This window comes from Melopsittacus undulatus, chromosome 3, assembly GCF_012275295.1.
Source record: "Melopsittacus undulatus isolate bMelUnd1 chromosome 3, bMelUnd1.mat.Z, whole genome shotgun sequence".
NCBI lineage: Eukaryota > Metazoa > Chordata > Aves > Psittaciformes > Psittaculidae > Melopsittacus > Melopsittacus undulatus.
Window position 1 is genome coordinate 26,254,198 of NC_047529.1, and position 18,959 is coordinate 26,273,156.

Here is an 18,959-nt window from a genome sequence, read left to right on the forward strand (position 1 = left end):
TGAGAAGCCTAGTTAGCTGACCAGGTAGATTACACAGCCCTCTGAAGAGAACTAGTGGATGAGGACTTAAAATAAATCCCAGGATGCTGTGTGCTGTGATGTTTTCTAGAGCAGATGGCATGGCTGATACTTGGTCTTCAGAATCTTAAGTAGACTGCTGTGCTGTGAGTAGGAGGCTATTCACTGTTATCTATTAAACTGTATCACAATAGGCAACAAACCAAGTTTTGATAGGAGTACTTCTATTTATGAAAAGTCCAGTAACTAGAAATACTATAGAAAATGTTTATTCTTTTGGGGATATTTACAATCTTCACAATATAAATTACTGTCATGAGGTATAAAAAAAAAAATCCAACATGTCCTAAACCCTAAATACCTGTAACTGTGTCATTGATTGCTTCTTATGCCTGGTGGAGTAAATGGGACAAATTTGAACATCACGTAAAGTGAATACTAACCTAGCTTAGTTTTTGATACCATGACCATAATCACCAATGAACTAAGGCCGTTATTTTTCCAGCTCTAGAGATGATCATATTTTCAGAACTCATTATGAAGAGAATTATTTCATTATCAGTTTAGTGTGATATCTGAAAGTAGGAGAAAAAAAACATTGGTCCTTTATTAATATGTTCTAATCCTCAAATGCAGGCAGGAAATAAAACTAATTATATCTGCTCCTTACAAATGAAATAATGCTTTCATCAAAGTGCTGAGGATTTCAAAAGTATTTGACTTATCATATGTATTTTCAAAACTTATTCTAAAATGCACTCATAATGCATGAATGAATGAATAAGTAGTTCAATTTAATAAAACAAATGTTACCTACGGCATATTTCCAAGGATAGATATTATCACTTTTTATTTGCAAATAGGATTATTTAAATGTATTTGTAAATTCTTCCGGTAATGAAAAAAAAAAAAACTAGTAAAGGTCAAGCCTTAGAATAAAATTACTGGTACCAATTATATTACTATAAATTATTTTTCAGTTTCATTCCCTGCTTTATCTCTGATCTGCTCTTTATGCTCCATGAAGAATGACTTAAGCAGAGACCAGAAAGTGTGTTGGAATTTCTCAGGCAGCCATTTTCATAAATAATATTCAGTCAAGTGTGACATTCACCAAGGGAGCACTTAATATCTCTGCATCTCTGTTTTTTAATCTGCGTATCCTTTATTCATCTGTCTTTCTAGATAGGAAATATCATTATCTGATGCCATTTGATACAGTTATTTATGGTGTTTGATCAATCAGAGCATATACTATAACAGAAAACTTGAGAAAGTATAGATGAGCAGTAAACAAGGATATACAAGTGCTTCCTGCCATTGTCTTGCATTGTAAAATTTGTCAGCTAGGGCCTAAAATTCAATACTGGGAAATCAAGAGGTCAAGAAGAGAGCCTGCAGAAAGGTAGATTTTTTTATTACATAAATTCACCTTTGATATTAGAGAATTGCACAATATTAGCACTTCAATGTCTTCCTCATTTTAAGTAGTTTCTTTCATGTTCAGTGCCATGGCAGCTACAGACAGACTATAGCCATAGACAAATTGAGTCTAGAGAGAGCTTCAGAAGCAAGTTTGGGCCTCATTCAAAAACCTTTGAAATGGATGAAAGGATATCTACTGACTTTGATGGACTTCGACTTGAACTCTTCCAGCTGCTACAGGCAGTCTTTGGTTCTGGTCATGGCTCCAGATTATGTTCATGCATTTTATTAAATTGCTGCTTAAATATATGTATTGAACAGTACTTGGAATAAGTCCAGGAATACAAGACTTTTGCCTTCGACAATGGTGCTTTAACAGTGAATGCAAGAAATAATCCTTTTTTTTTTTTTTTAATGACTCAGACTTCTCCATGATTTCCTGCATAGCGACACAACATTTTCATTACGGATATCTTCCATTACTCCAGATGTAGGCCAGGGGTGACAGGACAAGTGAAGTAAGATGGAATGCTCATGGACAAATGCTCATGGACAAAAGAGGAAAGGAATTACTGTCTGCAATACAATTACTTCTGTAACTATTCAGGCCTGGGTCAAAATTACACATAAAAAGTTGTAGCAGAAAACAGTTTTCATTGCATTTCACTGGATTCCAAAGCTGCCTGACTGTGGGAAAAGACAGGACTGCAAGCATTATAAAGGACTGTCAGAACTGGGGAAAAAAAAAAAACAAAAAACAACAAAAAACAACAAAAAAACAGCTTTTCTGCTTCAGAAAATCTGAAGAGGTTTCTACGATTTTAAAAAGCCAGGCTAAGTCTTTAAAACTTCACAGCCTTTATATGAGTGGAATGTGCTGATGTAAGAGCATGACAAGGGGTACAAATGGTCTACCACCTGCTGCCTGAATCAGGCACTCACCCTCAGGTCACCAGTCTTGTCAAATAGATTTGCATTGACAGAATATGAAATGGCATTACCATCAAAACATATAAGATTATCTTTCCTTTGAAGAAAGGCAACAGCTACACTAACTTTGAAGTTTGAGGACAGGAAGGCAATTAGTTCAAAAGTACTAGACACAAATGGGAAAATTAATTCAATGCTTCCACTAATAGAAACTGACAGTTTCAAACCCTGAAAGACTGGTTTCTTGTAACACTTTTCAATGACACATCCCTAGCTAGTGAACTGATTTGATACCATAAGAGTAGGATCACTTGAATAACCATGTCCAATCCTCAAAAAAAAAACCCTAATCTTTCTGGTATATGTAAATAGATTTCACAGAACAGCTACTCTGTATGTCACCATACCCTCATGAGCCACAGACTGTGTTCCAATAATCCACGTCACAGTAATAAAGTAGAGGAGATTGCGGGAATTGCACAAATTCTGTTAGAGAAAATTTTGCAGATGATGTTAGACAATGGACTACAGTATGTGCTACAGAGGAGCAAACTCTCTCCTCTGCTTGCAAAAGACTAAACAACAATCTAGTTAATAAGTCCTCAAACAAACAAACAAAATACAGCAATTAAGTATTTGAGAAATCATAGCGCTGTTAAAGAAATCAAACTTGGGCCTTCTGCCTGCCTTTAGCTCTGTCTTCACCTTTCTTCAGTTTATATAATCTTAACATCAGAGCCTCAGCTTTAGAATTTACTTTGAGATTTCTCAGAGCTGTCACAATCTCTTGCATCATTTTCAAATAATTTTCAGCATTGTTTTGAATAACAGCTGAGCTGTTAATCTTAAAATATATTAACTTAATTACAAATGGTTACATTAATTTATAGAATCATGGAATCATAGAATAGTTAGGGTTAGAAAGGAGTTTAAGATCATCTTGTTCCAACCCCCCTGCCATGGGCAGGGACACCTCACACTAAACCATGCCACCCAAGGCTTCATCCAACCTGGTCTTGAAAACTGCCAGGGATGGAGCATTCACTGGGCAACCCATTCCAGTGGCAACCCATACCCTGGGCAACCCATTCCAGTGCCTCATCACCCTAACAGTAAAGAATTTCTTCCTTATACCTAATCTAAACCTCCACTGTTTAAGTTTCAACCCGTTACCCCTTGTCCTACCACTACAGTCCTTAATGAAGAGTGCCTCCCGACCATCCTTATAGGCCCCCTTCAAATACTGGAAGGCTGCTATGAGGTCTCCATGCAGCCTTCTCTTCTCCAGCCTGAACAGCCCCAGCTTTCTCAGCCTATCTTCATACGGGAGGTGCTCCAGTCCCTGAGCATCCTCGTGGCCCTCCTCTGAACTTTTTTCAACAGTTCCATGTCCTTTTTACGTTGAGGACACCAGAACTGCACACAATACTCCAAGTGAATTTCTTACACTTCATTCTTCTGAATTGCAGTCTTGTGGCTGCACTGACCACCACTGCAACTAAGTAAATGAGTTTTGATGAAGAAAAATAAATCTCTGTCTGATTGGGCATCCTGCCATCTATTAAGATACAGAGCACAACAAGTGTTAAAGCCTGCACGTGTATGGTTACCTAGCTGACATTCTAGAGGATACATTTCTGTTTAAGGATTAACAATTTTTGAATGCTTATTTTTCTAACACAAGACATCCTTTAAAACATAATCTATATTAGTCACCCATGTCTTTTCTGTCTGTCTGCAGGTCTACTACCTAACATTAAGGTAAGACTAATGTCAACAACCACCTCAGAATTTTCAGCAAGTACAGAATGTATCTGCTTTTTTTTTTTTTTTTCTTTTAACAGAATCTGCTATAACTGGCATAAACCACTAATTTATAAGAATGTGCTGATTTTTTATTTGGACATACTTGAAGACTTCATTAACTGTATTTGAGTACTATAGAAATCAGCTTTACATTTACAACATCTCAGATTATTTTCCTCATAAAAGTTAAAATCAGTTGCAGATCTCCTAAAATGAGCCATCAGATTAACATTTCCTAAGATATCATTGGTGGGTTCTCACAATGGAAATCTATTCCTCTGGCAGACCACCAGAACTTAAATTTGGCAGGATGTAGTGTAGTATAAGGTTTACTTGTTCAATCAAGCATTCAATTAACTAACATGTCAGTATGTTGGTCCTTTGTGAGAAAATAAAAGTCAGCTAAAGTGCATTGAGCTATCTGAATGGATAGTTGTGTAATTAATATTTGTTTTTAATTTATTGAATATGTCCAGATGCTGTGGCAATCATATCCTGGGAAATCCTTAAAATAATTGACTGAGCTCTGTCAACCTACCAGAGGGCAGCAGGTTTTCCTCTGTGTGTGATTAGAATTGGGCAAATGGCTCAGGAGAACTTTTTCAATTATTTCTTTTTTCATTTTTAAGAATATTGTTTACAGTTATAATTTCTGTGTAATTGCCTATTTGCCAAATACTAAGTTTTATTAATTATGTACAGTCTCTCTAAGATTGTCACTATTTTGAGATTACACAGCATTCTCCAACACAGTAAATCAAGCTTTATTAGTGTGGCAGAGAAGCAAGCATATAATTTCAGGACAATTTTTCTCTGTTAATCTCATCTTTTTTAGCTACTGCAGCAATAGGTTAATGCTAGTTGTGTAAACACTAAACAAGGGGGGAGAAAGGCATTTGAAGTGTGTTGAGATAGGAGGAGTTGTCCTCTGAAAGTGTGGCTCTCTTTCTACTGCTTAGATGAGTAACTTGGACTTTATACACAACTTCCAGGTAAAAAAATTTGGAGGAGAGGGGAAATCAGAGTCTTTCAGTCTGTTTTTGTCCCACTAAACTACAGTATGTAAATTAAGAGCATCGCTATGCTAGACACTTCCTATAGCCAATGAAGATGCAGGCATCTTCAGAGAGTGAAGTAGCTGCTTTCCCATTAAGTATTGAAAAAGTTAAGTCTATATTGATAATTGAAATCAGATTAAACAGGTCTTTACATAACAAAACATTGCATTTCATCAAGATTTCAGAGTAAATGGGATGATTCTCAAGTAACCAAAAGAGGTAAGAAGCTAGGCTGATTTGCTATATTACAACTTTTATACTTAAACTACCTGATGGCACTGACACCACAGGAATTGCAAGGATGTTTCTAAATATAATTTTTGGCTGATACGATAATACGGGCCCTACTTGGAAGACTGATATGTGTTCCAATGTGCCACATCCAACACACTGGTCTGTGTGTTTGGTAAGTGTTAGAACTGGTGAACTGGTTTTCATCTCCATTCCATGTTGCATTTGCGTCATTCAGCTATACTTCCCCCCATTCATACACTGGATGAAATGTCATTTGCAGAAGGATCATTCCCAGTGCTATCACCCCTGTCTTATTTTTTCCTCTGACCACAGTTGCATTGATTTTTTTCTACTGCCTTCTTCCTGGCTAACAGTTAATGATCACACTCAATGTACAGATAATAGAGATGCCAGTATCTCTGTAGCAGTTAGCTGTGATCACACAGAGCCATTTTCACACACAAACAAAAGTAATAACAGAGATCCTATAAGCATTCATATACATAGACATTCATTTAAATGATAAAGGAAACCTCACCAAGAAGGGGTAGATTAGCTCATGAATCAGATGTAAGGAATACCTTTTCAAGCTCTATATCTTGCATTCAAGATACAATGGGTTCATTTTTTAAGATAAACTGCTTAGCAGCTACCTTTTTTACATAAAATACACTAATCTTAACCTGTATGTTTAGAAATCCTGACCTATTAAATGTTTAGTAGGATACAATATTTAATACCATGTTTTGTAAGATTTATTTTACAGCTATGAAAACTTTTTAAAATACGTAATATTTTCCACATAAGCTGTCTTCAACATTCAGTTTCTGACTGAAGTCTGCTCAGGGGTCTCATTTTCAGGTGGCAGAAGGTTGCCATAGTTTGGAAAAATAACCAGTTTGAGAGGTCTTCAGTGAAGTACTGAGAAAATGAGGCATCACAAATGATTAGGCATACTCATAAAGCATTGACCATTATGGACAAAATTAATATAAAACTAAGTTTCATGGGTTTGAGCTAATTTGAACTAGTCTGAAACTAGTTCATATACGATTTGGAATTCTTAAAGAATATGACTCAAGTTTTCCTCCCAGTATGACAACTCTATTAAACTCAAAATGGTACATTTTCCTTTTCCATATTGTTTATTTTAGTAAAGCACACCTAACTTTTGAAAAAAAAGTCTATGGATCTTGCAGACCAAATGCCTCCCTATCTATCAATGCAAATGTTGCTCCTGTTTCAAGGAAGTAAGAAATACATGACAGTCCATAGCCGAACATGAAGCAAATTCTTCCTCTGACATTTTATATTCCTGCTTAATTTCCATTCACTTAATCATGGACATTATTTTTTGGAATGATGTTAAAAGCTCAAAGCTATGTATGAAATTAAGGATTTAGGAGAATGAAATTGAAGATAGGTTTTCAGTACTGATATCTCTTGCAGTATGCGAATATTTGACATTACTATTGCTCTTGAGGTACATTATCAGCAGACAGTGAAGTCAGCTTTTAAAGGCCAGGTTGGATGAAGCCTTGGGTGGCATGGTTTAGTGTCGGGTGTCCCTGCCCATGGCAAGGGGGGTGGAACAAGATGATCCTTTCCGACCCTAACTATTCTATGATTCTGACTTTGGGTTCCTACAGGTTAAGGGAAGTTACTAGTGTGCTGTGAAAAGGAAAAGCAAAAGATTATCCTCTTTTTTGTATTCAGTATACCTATGCAAACTTCTAACATACGAAATTTTAAAGGATGTAATTCCTATAAATGGTGCTCCTACACAGTGCGAGTTTTACCCATGTTTCTGAGTTTATCAGTATACAAAGCATAAATATAAAAGAACAGACCAAGATTTCTGCTGAGCATGACTTTTTTGCAGAACCTTTTTCTTCTGCCAATCTTTTTCCCCTATTCCTTCAACTTGAAAGACATAAAGAAGTAGGAAACTCTCATAGCCTTTAGCTAGTGCTAATGGGACCCAGGCAATATTATTGCCAGGATGAACCTGCATATTAACTGACCCTTTGTGAAGGGGTCTAGCAGCTGACACTATTTTATATTGCCATAATTAAAATGAGTCAATGGGTCAATTAAAGTGAAGTTTTTAATATTAATGAACTTTGATTACACCTAACTGAGGAATCAATGGTATAAAGTCAGCACAGGCTTTAAATACTAATTCAGAAAGCCTGTAAGGTAGGCAGATGTATCTTATGCCTAGGTTTGAATTTAAACCTAAAGAAGGGCTGTGTCATATGAGCATATATATATATAGTTCTATGATAAACATTGACAGGTCCTTGCATTCATCTAACGTACCTCTGTTCAATGAAGATGTAAACATGCAATCCAAGTGTCTTAAAACTGTTGCTGATGCTTGCTCAGATGTTTTAATTACCAGCAATGTTACAGTGGTCCATGTTTTGTTATAATGGATCTACTTTCAGAAATATATTTATTTCTTTAATTCAATAAAATTGCTTTATTAATGGACTTTAGTAAGCTATGTGAGTAAATTCTTTTTATTCCATAGCCTCTAGAAATGACAGTATTCTCTGAGCAAGGATTCAGTTATGACAGTCTCTGTACCAGTGATTTCTAGTGATGGGCTTGTTCATGGAAAAAGGCTTTATATCACCCATACATGGTTTGATGAGGAGGAATAATTTTTGATAGGTAAAAAGATCCATAATCTTTTATCAGGTGAGATAAAAATTTCATGGGTGAGGACACAGAATAACTGGGCTATTTTAGCTCCTGAAATGAAATTTCATTTGTCAAAGACTCAGCAATCCAGTCTACACAAAGCACTTGCAGGTCTTGATAGAACTGATTTTCACCCTGTATCCGTTAGGTAGAATTTCTAAAAGTAGTCAGGGTTAGCTTAACTGTGGCCCAAATAACTTTGGTGCAAGTTCATTAATGAGCTCAGTGGGAAGAGTCAAATCAATAGTAAGTGCTTTTCAAAGTCCCACCATTTAGCTTTTGAAATATATGTATCAGTTCAAAGAAAGAGGAGATGAGAAAAATCAAGAAATATCAATGCCAAACACCTCTTTACTTAGGAGCAACTATGCAACAATGGTTGAGCATGTCTGAACAACAGAACATAGCTAATTCCAGTGTTATGCTTCAAAAATATTATAGTGAGGGGAAAAACATTCAAATTATGGAAAAACATTTGTGGCACTATCCATTAAAATATGCCAGAAAGAAAGATGGATGGATACTTCACTGGAGCATTCTTTTATTTATAAATACATAAGTCAGTAGCAGCATAGTTCATTCCAAAAGGGTACTACATTATTGCAAGTAGTGCTCCTTGATATTTTTCCTCCAGTAAGTAGCAATATGTCAAACCCCACATATTCAACTCACTTCTTTTCATGTCAGAAGACAGTGGTATATCTTAAAGAACAAATACTTGAATAGTGTTAAAATCCAGTCAGTAAAGTCTTGGGTACTCATCTGTTGCACAATATAGATATTGAAATGACTGCCATTTATTGCCAAAACTAACAAAACAGTCAAGACTTCTTGTGTGTGTGTATGCATAATATATATATATATACACACAGTATGCATATGTATACATATATACAAATATACCTATTAGTTATATATCAATATCCATATACATTTATGCTTAAATATTTACAAACAATTAATATATTTTTCAGGCTCAGTTTTTGTATTGCTTTCAGCTGACTGAAAGGGCATATGGAAACAATAGGAACATATGGAAAACAAGATCTGTTTTGAGACCAGATTGTGATGTTTACTCATGTTGAATAACGTACAAGGAATATTCCTTCTGTGGCATAAAATACTCTGCTGTAAGTGTCACAATGCAGCAGTTTGTATTTATTTATGCCGTTAGATATTTGCCATTTATTTACCTGCAGCAGTGACAGTGCCATGTCAGAACTAAACCTGGGGTTTGATAGTTTCATTTATTTGCAAACTCTACCCCATGACAATTTTCTTGATTTGAGGTTTCTGTTTTATTTACACAAGCAGGTAACAAGCTCTTACCTCTACTGTACAGGAATTACCAAGAAAGATTACTGAGGTCTCCCATTTATAAGCATTATGCTGCTTAGTTTATGAGCTTAAAAATATGACTTTTCAAAATAGATTGCCAATGCCACTCTGTATCCACATAGTGTTTAAATTGTGAAAAATTATTTGCTACTTAAGGCTGAGGAGACACCGCGTATTTTACTAACCCTATTTTGCCTAGGCAGTAGCATGGATCTCCAAAATGTTAATGGTTTTATGTAAGAGGGGTGCACAGTTACTCACCCTCATGCACCTTGTAGGAGACTAACAACAGAATTTCAAGCTTAGTTCTAAACATCTTCCTTGAACAGCCTGATGCTTAACTGCGAACTCTACCACACTTTTCTGTTGTACCCACATTGGTTCCAAATTCCACCTGAGTTCCTGTAAAAATAGCTGGAAATATTCACTCTATAGCACTTCAGAGGCTCAAGCCTGTACACTAAACTCCAGCTTTCTATTGTGCCCAACACAGCCACACAAGAGAAAGTCGAAGGGATGTGTGGCAAGCATTAACCCACTTTACTTACTAAAATGTCAATTTGCATAGATGATTGCAATATGTACAAGTAAGAATATGCAATTAAGGCCCTTCTTGTAGACATCGCACACATGAGCCTTCCATTAATTCTACAGCAGGTTGATGCTGAGGTTTTGATTCTGGCTATTCCTACTGCTTGATTTTAGTCCAAAGTAAATGCCATATGAAGGGGGTAGATCTTTTATTTTAAAGATCCTGACCCTGCAAATACTTGAAGAGGAAAGCAGTTCTATATGCATGGATGATCTGCAGAATCAGAAATGTTCCAAAGTCCAAAAATAAATATATGAAAAAAAAAGAAAAAAAAGTGTCACCATGTAAAAACATAATCACAGTCTGAATGGCCTCTGCTAATGTAAGTTCTATGATTCCTCTAGACGTGTCCACATGAAAATGTTTGTGCTGGATGCAAATTATTTAAAATTAAGAAATGAAAGTCCATATTACTAGCTGCTCAATTATAAAATACTAAAAGGCAAAGTTTAGTTTATTTCTCAAAGGTAAATATGGTTAAACTGTTAATTTCAATAGCATGATGGCATTTCAATATACAAAAAACCAGCACTTCACAACGGATTTGTATTACTTAGACAAGATAATAGTTTTGCAAAAGAGATAATGCAGAGTGCCACAACCACTTTTTTAAAAAATATACAGTACTGGTAGTTTGTATAGATTATATCTATATAATGAAGAGTAAATCCACTGATATGCCAAGTAACAGAAGATTCCTAGTTAATTTCCTTTCTCTAACCTAACATCTATGCTACCCTCTTTTTGATTAACAAGCGGTTCAGTAAAATATCTAATCTCAGTATTCATTAATTTTCTTTACAATAAAACTGTAAAAAATGTCTGACAGATTAAACTAGTATTGTGTCAGAGGATTCATGAGCACAGGGCAGTTTTACATGTCAAGTCTGAACTCTAAGTACAGAGAAGTTAGGTATTTCAAAATAATAAAGTAAGCAAATAAATTCCAGACTTGATAAGGAAACACTGACACTCACAAACTATAACCACAGCACTTGATCACACTCTAGTTATTCTTTTAAATCCTAATTCTGCAGTGAAACTGCCCTATACATGGAAGCCCCATCATACCTCCTTACATATTTCTGGATTAATTCTTTGGGACCAGGACTTTCATCTTTCTCCTAGGTTATACTGCATAAAACACACTGCTTGCACAACATAAGCAGCAATACAACTTTTCAGTCACAGCCAGGTATAATTATGGGTATAATTACAGGCAGAACACTGTTTAACTACTCTAGCAGAAGTCTTTCACAGAGAGTAACTAAATCTTAAAACCAACACCAACTATCCCAGCCAACTTCCTCTGTAGCTGGAGACAGAGGGTTGGGAATCAAGCAGGCTGAAGTACCTGATCCCACAAGATGCTGTGTGTCTTGAGGAAGATTGAGCATTCTCTCAACTCCAGTGAACACTGGTTGGAGTTACAGATGTTTAACGCATCGTATATACAGGTCTATAAACTCTGACGTATATTTGCACATCACCTGAATACAAAAGACACTAAAATGAAATGAGGCAGGATAATTAACACTGTGCATACTCTAGCACAGACCAACAGCCACTTTTCGTAACACCTTGAATGTTGCACCTTGTTACACCCTGCTTTAAATCTGAAATCCCCATATGGATTAAGTGCGTATTACCCTAAAAAATAAGGTATGAGGTTGTTTTTGGGACTGGTTCTGGTTTGCAGATTTTTATTTTTTTCATTCTTTACAACCATAATGACCTGAAAGGGGAAAAAAAATCTAACAAATGAAAACAAAGTAACCTGGAAACAAAAGATGGCGATGGAGACAAATTTCGACAGTGACAAAACCTATTTTGCTACAATATTCTACCTATACGCCCAGCTAATAAGCAGCAAACATTCTGGTCATGACAGTAAAAGATTCCACAAAAGCTCTCTGTTTCAAGACGACATGAACTGAATTTTTAATAAAATGCTATCTTCAAAACAATTTAGAAGATTACACTTTGAAAAGACAAAGAAAATCCTATCCAAGCAAAAGTGATTCTATAAAACTGTTATCCAAATAGCTAACAGAAAACTTGAAACATGACACAAATGAAAAATGTGCAAAGTATCCTAACATTGCAGTCATGTTACAAGTCAATACTTCAAGAGCAATGAATGAGATATAAATATTTACTCTAGGTAGCTAGACTGAAAAATGTAAACAGATTCCACAGATTTAATATAATTTGTCAATATCTTTACTGCTGGAAATAGAAATGTTAACTCAGGCAGGTCACTGATCCTGAAAGATGAGTATAATCCATTACATTTTTTACCTGTCAGTCATTCGCATCATTGCCTTTCTTGCAGCTGACTGCTCTCCTTGCCTTACATTTCTTGTTTCGAGGCACTGAACAAGCTATTATATCCATTTTTCACTTATTTTTGGTTGGTTTTTTTTTTCACTGTTTCCCTACTGCCATCTCAGATTAGCACTGCCTATTTCATAAGTAACCTGTTTTCTTCCCTTATTTCCATAGTATTGCCCACTTCTACTGTTTCCTATCTCAGAAAGGTGGCCCTTCTGGTCTCTGAAATGCCATCTTAAATCTCACTTCTTCTCAAGGTCCACAAATTTTAAGCACCTCTTAAACAATAAAATCTGATCCAAAGGTCACTGAAGTCAGTAAGAGCCTTCCCATTAACTTCAATGAATCAGGACCAGACTGCTGTCAGTAACTGGGCTGAAATCTAGCAGAGGAAGCCATTAGAATCTGTATGGGTATCTTTGTTTTCAATAACAGACTGCTACTTGAATATAGTCATGCCAATACTGTATCCTAATAGCATCTGCGAACACCTCCAGTATTTGCTTCAGACCTTATGCAAAAGACTAAAGTCTTAAGTTTGTTGTTACCTTTTTCTGTGCAAGTCTGGAGTGATGACAAAGACATCTGACACAGCTTGAATAAATAAGCACAGACTAGTTCATATCACTTCCTTTACATACTACAAAACACCATTCTACATCTAGCAGTGTAAAACAAGGAAAATTCTTGTGTTTATGAACCAGGTTAGTAAATCATTACAAAAAAACACGAGAGTTAAAATGGCTGCTTAGAGTGATGGAATATTTGGAAAGCACAGTGGAAAGTTTAAAGCCAGTATATTTCAGATTGTCACTAGTGAGTATGTGCAATGCTGTTCTTGCGAGGATCCTCTTAAATCTGTATTATTCATCTAAGAGCAATTTTAAGAAAAAGATATAAAAAATAATGTGACTCTACTTCTTTCTTCCTGCCTTCACAATCATTCTGTTATTTATTACTTTTTCATGTAACTTTCCCTGTCTCTTGCAACTGCAGTTCTGTAATGCATACTTTTTATAACGGAAAATTAAAATCAATTACTTTTGCCAACCCTTCCTTCTCCTACCACTTAAGTTTGATTTTTTTAAGTACCTTGGGTGTAAAGCCAGTGCCTTTCTGCAATCCCACAGTGCCCTCACCAAGCGATGTAGGGAAAACAGTTCTAACAATTTAGGAGATCTAACACAGTATGACAATTGAGATACACAAATACTATGTAGAGTTCATGTCATGGAACGCTACCATTATCAGAAAGCAACTATTGTCAATCTAAAGCTAAAATATTACACATTTATAACATATTGTGATTTGAGGCTATTTCAGCAGAAATTTGTCAGTAATGAAAATTCACATTTTTCACATCTTTACCCTGTGCTGTACTAATCAAGATACTTGAGGGGAGAGAGTAAAAGTAACACTGCCTATTGCCACATAACTTTGCCAAGTATAAACAGCAAACCAAAGCCAGTTTGATGACCTTCACTGAAAGGGTGCAGCTTGTGGCTGGTGTTTTGGTTTTTTTTGTATTATTTTTCTGATTTGTTGGTTTTTGGGTTTATTTTTTTAAAGCAAAGATATTTATGCTGACACTTTTATTATAATGAAGTACACTCCACCCTCACAGCTTCAGCTATGGGAGGCAAAAGCTTTGCAGAAATGAAATTACTATTGCAACAGTGTTGCTTATGACATTATTTAATAAAAAAAAGGAGCCAGTACACAGTACATTGATAAGGGGTGGAGTGTATTGTATACACAGAAGAGGGATATTACTTCTGTTCTGCCATCTGACACTGATGTTGGAAGAGGGGACAAAAACAAATGCATTTGTTTTTCCAGTATTGAAACATGCAGAGACAAAATGCTTATCACAAGTTGTATGCAGCTCAAGAATAATTAAAAAGAATAGACTCTCAAAATGCCCCAGTATACTTACCATGTTGAGATATTTTAATATATATTTAATACTCTGATCTTTCACTTCCAAACTTAGAATTAAGCAACGAGTAGGCTCTGAAATACACACAAGGCATTGCTCACATCACATTAAAAGGCATCTTTTAAATGCAGCTGTGGACTTCTAAACTTTGAACAGGATTGTTTAGTTGCTTAGAATTTGAAATGCAAGATGAACTTGGCCACATCACATCTATTTTCTTTAAGTGGAATAGAAAGTATGCAATGAATTGCTGGTTCAAGAAGGCAACATGCAGAATTCAAACCTATTTGTTTCTTGCAGGATTCTATTGACCTATGCACAAAGAGGTATTGAAGCAGTGGTGCAGTGAGAATCACTACAGCGCTACAAATCCACAGCTCAAGCGTGAGATCCTAGAGTCTGGATCTCTGAGGAGCAACACAGTGTACTGCTCTCCAAGACACACCACTTCCTTTAACCAATTAACTTAGTTCAGGAACACAGCTGTTCACCAACTTTTTTAAAAAAAAAAAAAAAAAAAAAGAAAGGGAAGGTGGGAGGAGGGAAGAGGTGGAAAGAGCTTATGCATTATGATGACATTTAGCAGAGAGCTGCAAACAGAAAGCAAAGAAGACAAATACTTTAAATGTGATAGATTTCAAGCAGAAACACGGAAGCATTTTTCCCTGTTAATATTTTGCCAGAGTTGGCTAGGACAAAATTTGGGTTGCAGCTACAGTCTGGAACAACAGTGCTGAGAAACCAAAGAAAGAGGTATTTGTCCCCCCACCCCCCAACTCCCTTCCCCTCCCAGTTAGCAAAGTATGACTGATGCATTTGGTTGGCTGCAAGGCAAATATTAGCTAGAAACTCATTCAGCTAAATCCACATCCACGGCCCCAGCTGTTCAAAACTTATCATGGATTAAAGCCATGAAATAAAAATTGAAAAAAAAATTTCAATTTGAAATTTTATTGGGGTGTTGCTAGAATGGTCAACATCGATCAACAGGAGATACTCTGTCCACATAATCTGAGAACAGCCTTCCTGCACTTCCCCCCTCTTTTCTTCCTCTCTTTTGCTCTTTCAGCATTAATGCTATTAAAAGCCAAACAAAATACTGGCTATGGGTGTAAAGAATGCTGGTTTTCTGGAATGTTGCCATGGATCCTGCTTCCAGTCGTGTCCCACGGAAAGAGGGTGCAGCCTCCTGTTTCTGTGGCAGGCTGGTTTCCCCGGGCAGAGCAGGGCAGAAGATCGCCGTGTACCCCTGCTCTTCCCTACTCCTTCCCATCCACTATAGCCAGGTCTTTGATCACCCTCAGTTTGCCACTGGCATCGATCCTGCGCTTCTCGCGTATTAGATCCTCCAGGCTGTGGAACCTCACCGTGTGCACCTTGTTCTCTGCCAAGTGGATCTTGAGATAGTATTGCTGCTGGTGCTGGGTGCCGGCAGCAGCCTGCAGCTCCCCGCCGGCTTTGAACTCCCTTTTCCCGAAGCGGCACCAGGCGGCGAAGCTCTCGGAGTTAGTCCAGCAGATCTCGTCGCTTTTTAAGCCCAGGTGCCCGCAGGCGTTTTGCACCACCAGCTCAGCCACCAGCGGGCGAAAGCGGTACCAGCTATTCACCACCCGGCCCACGTTGCCCGCGGCCGCCTCGTACAAGCTGTCCTGGCGGATCTGCCCCTGGTGCAGGTGGATGATCTGCCCGCTGCCCACGTACACTGCCCAGTGCGGCGGGGGGTGCTCCGACGGCCCCAGGTAGAGCAGCTCCAGCAGGTCCCCCGGCTTGCAGAGGGCAGGCAGGGCTGACACCGAGTATACGCTGAGGTCCCCAGCCTGGGGGCCGCTGCTGACCTTGGAGAAGATGCATTCCTGGCCGCGGAAAGCGGAGAACTGGGTCTCGTTTAGCACCAGCTGGTGGTGGAGGTGGTGGGTGGGCGTCTCCTGGTCAGGGCTGCCGGAACCCTTCACGCTGTACTTGTCTGGCTGGCCTCGCTCGTCCAGGTCCTCCTCCTCATCCGAAAAGAAGTAAGCCACCCCGACGCGCAGCTCGTCTTTCTCGATCCCCGAGGGGTCCCCGGTCGGCAGCTCACTGTAATTCAGGTGGGTGATGCGATCCAGTTGATTTCCCATCAATGACAGGGCGAGGCGAGGGCAGGAATCGCTGGATCTGAAGGAAGGGTGGGGTGAGCAGGGACAGAGAGAACAAGGGAAGGGGAGCAAGGAAAAAATGAAAGAAAAAAGATAATCAGTGCACATACAAAAGATCCCAGGGATTCCACCCTAAGCCTTCATCCCTCCACCGCTCCTTCCCTCCCGTATATGCAAGGAAGTAACTACTAGTGCGGATCTTTCCCACTGCCCTCGGTGAGTGGGCAGAGTAGACCCCCGTCTCCCAGTGCGGGTCTGCCTGCTCCCCGCGATCCCGGAGCGCCCGGCTCCCGCCGCCGGGGAAAAAAGCAGCTCACGCCGCCTGCCAGGTCTGCGCGAGGGAACGGAGTTGGCTCCGGAACCCTCGCTCCGCAAGACGAGAGGGCTCCCGGGGTGAGTAAGTGGGCTTGCCCCATAGGGTCCTGAGCTTTTCCCTCTGCTGGGCCGAGCGCGCTGGGCAACGCTGCGTGTGGGAGGGCGGCTGGGGGAACACACAGCCTCGGACCTGACACCCCTGTCCGCCCGATCCCCGCAGCCCGGCCTGAACCCCGCAGGGAGCAAGACGAAAAGCAGGCGATCAGCGCCCCCACCCCGGGGTCCCTCTCGCTCCCCTCCGTACCCGTGGTCGCCCAGCGCCAGAAACCCCCCCAAACTCCTTTAAAGTCGTCCTGTCCCCATGGGCGCTGCAGAGGAAGCGAGCCCCTTTCTTCCCCCGCTGCACGCCCAGCCTCCTCGCCTGCACCGCCCCGCTCCGCTGTGGGCTGCCCGGCCCCTCCGGCGAGCATAAGTACCGGCGGCGCCGCTCCCGAGCCCGCCCCGGCCCCGCTCATTGGACACGCCGCGCGGCGCTTGGCGGCGGCGAAGGTGCTTGGCCGTGCAATGACGCCGGGAAGCGCCGCCGTCGCTGTCGCGGAGGGGCCCCGGGGTCGAGGAGCGGCGGCGGCTCCGTGTGGGGAGGCGGAGCTCCCTGGGGGAAAGGGTGTGGGGGGGAAAGAGTGTGGGGGGAAAAGAGTGTGGGGGGAAAGAGTGTGCTGCCAAGCGGCCCTGCACCGAAAAGAAATAAATGGTGGAGGACGGAAAGAGGGCATTTTGGTCAAAAAATGCTACCCCGGCTTCAGCTGGATCGTTGCACGGTTCCCAGAGTTGCTCCGACCTTCGAGGCCGGTGGTGGGATGCCCGTCACCTAACTTCAGCAACCTCAGGTTGTATCCGAGCAGCCTGAGGGATCCTCTGGGTTTCCCCATAGTCAGCAGAGACGGGCATTTTCAGAGGGGTGCTTCTCCCGCCTGCTGCAGAACCGATTTTGGGAAAGCGTGAACTGCCTTAAGAAGGTGACTGCAGCTTGCTAGGCTGAGACGTTGAAATGTTAGACGGTTGACGTTAGGTGAGATGACTCTTGTGTTTGTCTTTCCACACCTGGCTGAAGCAGCGGTTGTGAGTTGTCCTCAAACTAGATGTGCTATGACTTGTCTGAAGTAAAAAATGAAGCTTCCTGACAGAAGCACTCCATTTCTTCCTAAAACATATAAAATCTAAAATGTGTCATCTATAGTAGTTAGTAGCAATACGTACTTTTACACCTCATTTTGCACATTATGGAAACATCTCAGGAATTGCTAGTTCATTTGACCCACCATTTCCATGTGAGGCACTGCCAGTGCTGCAGTGGGTCCCCTGGCTCGCAGGAGGAAACAGGCAGGGTGACACTGAGCATGCAGTGAGGTCTTGGAGACTGCCAGCCTTGGAGAAGATGCATTCCCGGGTGACTATAACCTAGTTCTTCTGCGTTCCCAGTCTTGTGCACTAATCATGTGAACTTCCGAGAAGTGAGAATTTAAATATTTTAAGACACGTCATGAAAAAATGTAATGACATTCTTTGGTTCATATGTGAATCATATTCAAGTACTGTTTTCATCTAGAAGTACATTTACTACTTTCTTCACATTTGAAATAGTTTTGTCTTCTAGATGTAACTATTTCTGCTTTCAGTGGTTTTGGATAATATCTCTCTTCACTGCTGGCCTTTTTCCAATCTTCAGATTTAATTAACTGAGAAAAATAATGCCATTACTTTATTCTCATGATAGAAAGACTTACATCCTTAAATAAATACACTGAATTTCAGTTTGTGTAGGTTGCACACCTGAGTACATATGGGTCAAATACTGAGTTTCTTAGATAAGCATGTTTACTTTGAATGACCCTTTTATTTTTTCATTCAAATATTTATATGCTTGTCTTTCTAGAAGGACTTTTTTTTTGTTGTTCTCATTTTTTTTTAATGTATGCAAAGGCTGCACATCATAAATGGAAGAGAAAAAAGGATGTGTTTAGTGATATGACACTCAAAGATTGACATCAGTTATCTTTCACTGTGGCAGTTATACTAATCTGTTGATGGTTGCAGACTTCCCATGTATTATAAACCCAGGGGCTAGACCT

At 39.5% G+C, this 18,959-nt stretch overlaps 1 protein-coding gene across 1 annotated transcript; it reads right to left on the reverse strand.

The window, feature by feature from the left end:
- Nucleotides 1–15,318: 15,318 nt before the first annotated feature.
- LRATD1 (LRAT domain containing 1) lies at nt 15,319–17,271 on the reverse strand. Its single transcript, XM_005143309.3, has 2 exons — nt 17,135–17,271; nt 15,319–16,534 (listed from the first exon to the last, which is right to left on the reverse strand). The coding sequence occupies exon 2, from the start codon at nt 16,495–16,497 to the stop codon at nt 15,643–15,645; it is 855 nt and encodes a 284-aa protein (XP_005143366.1). The 5' UTR covers nt 16,498–16,534; nt 17,135–17,271; the 3' UTR covers nt 15,319–15,642.
- Between the last annotated feature and the right edge of the window lie 1,688 nt (nt 17,272–18,959).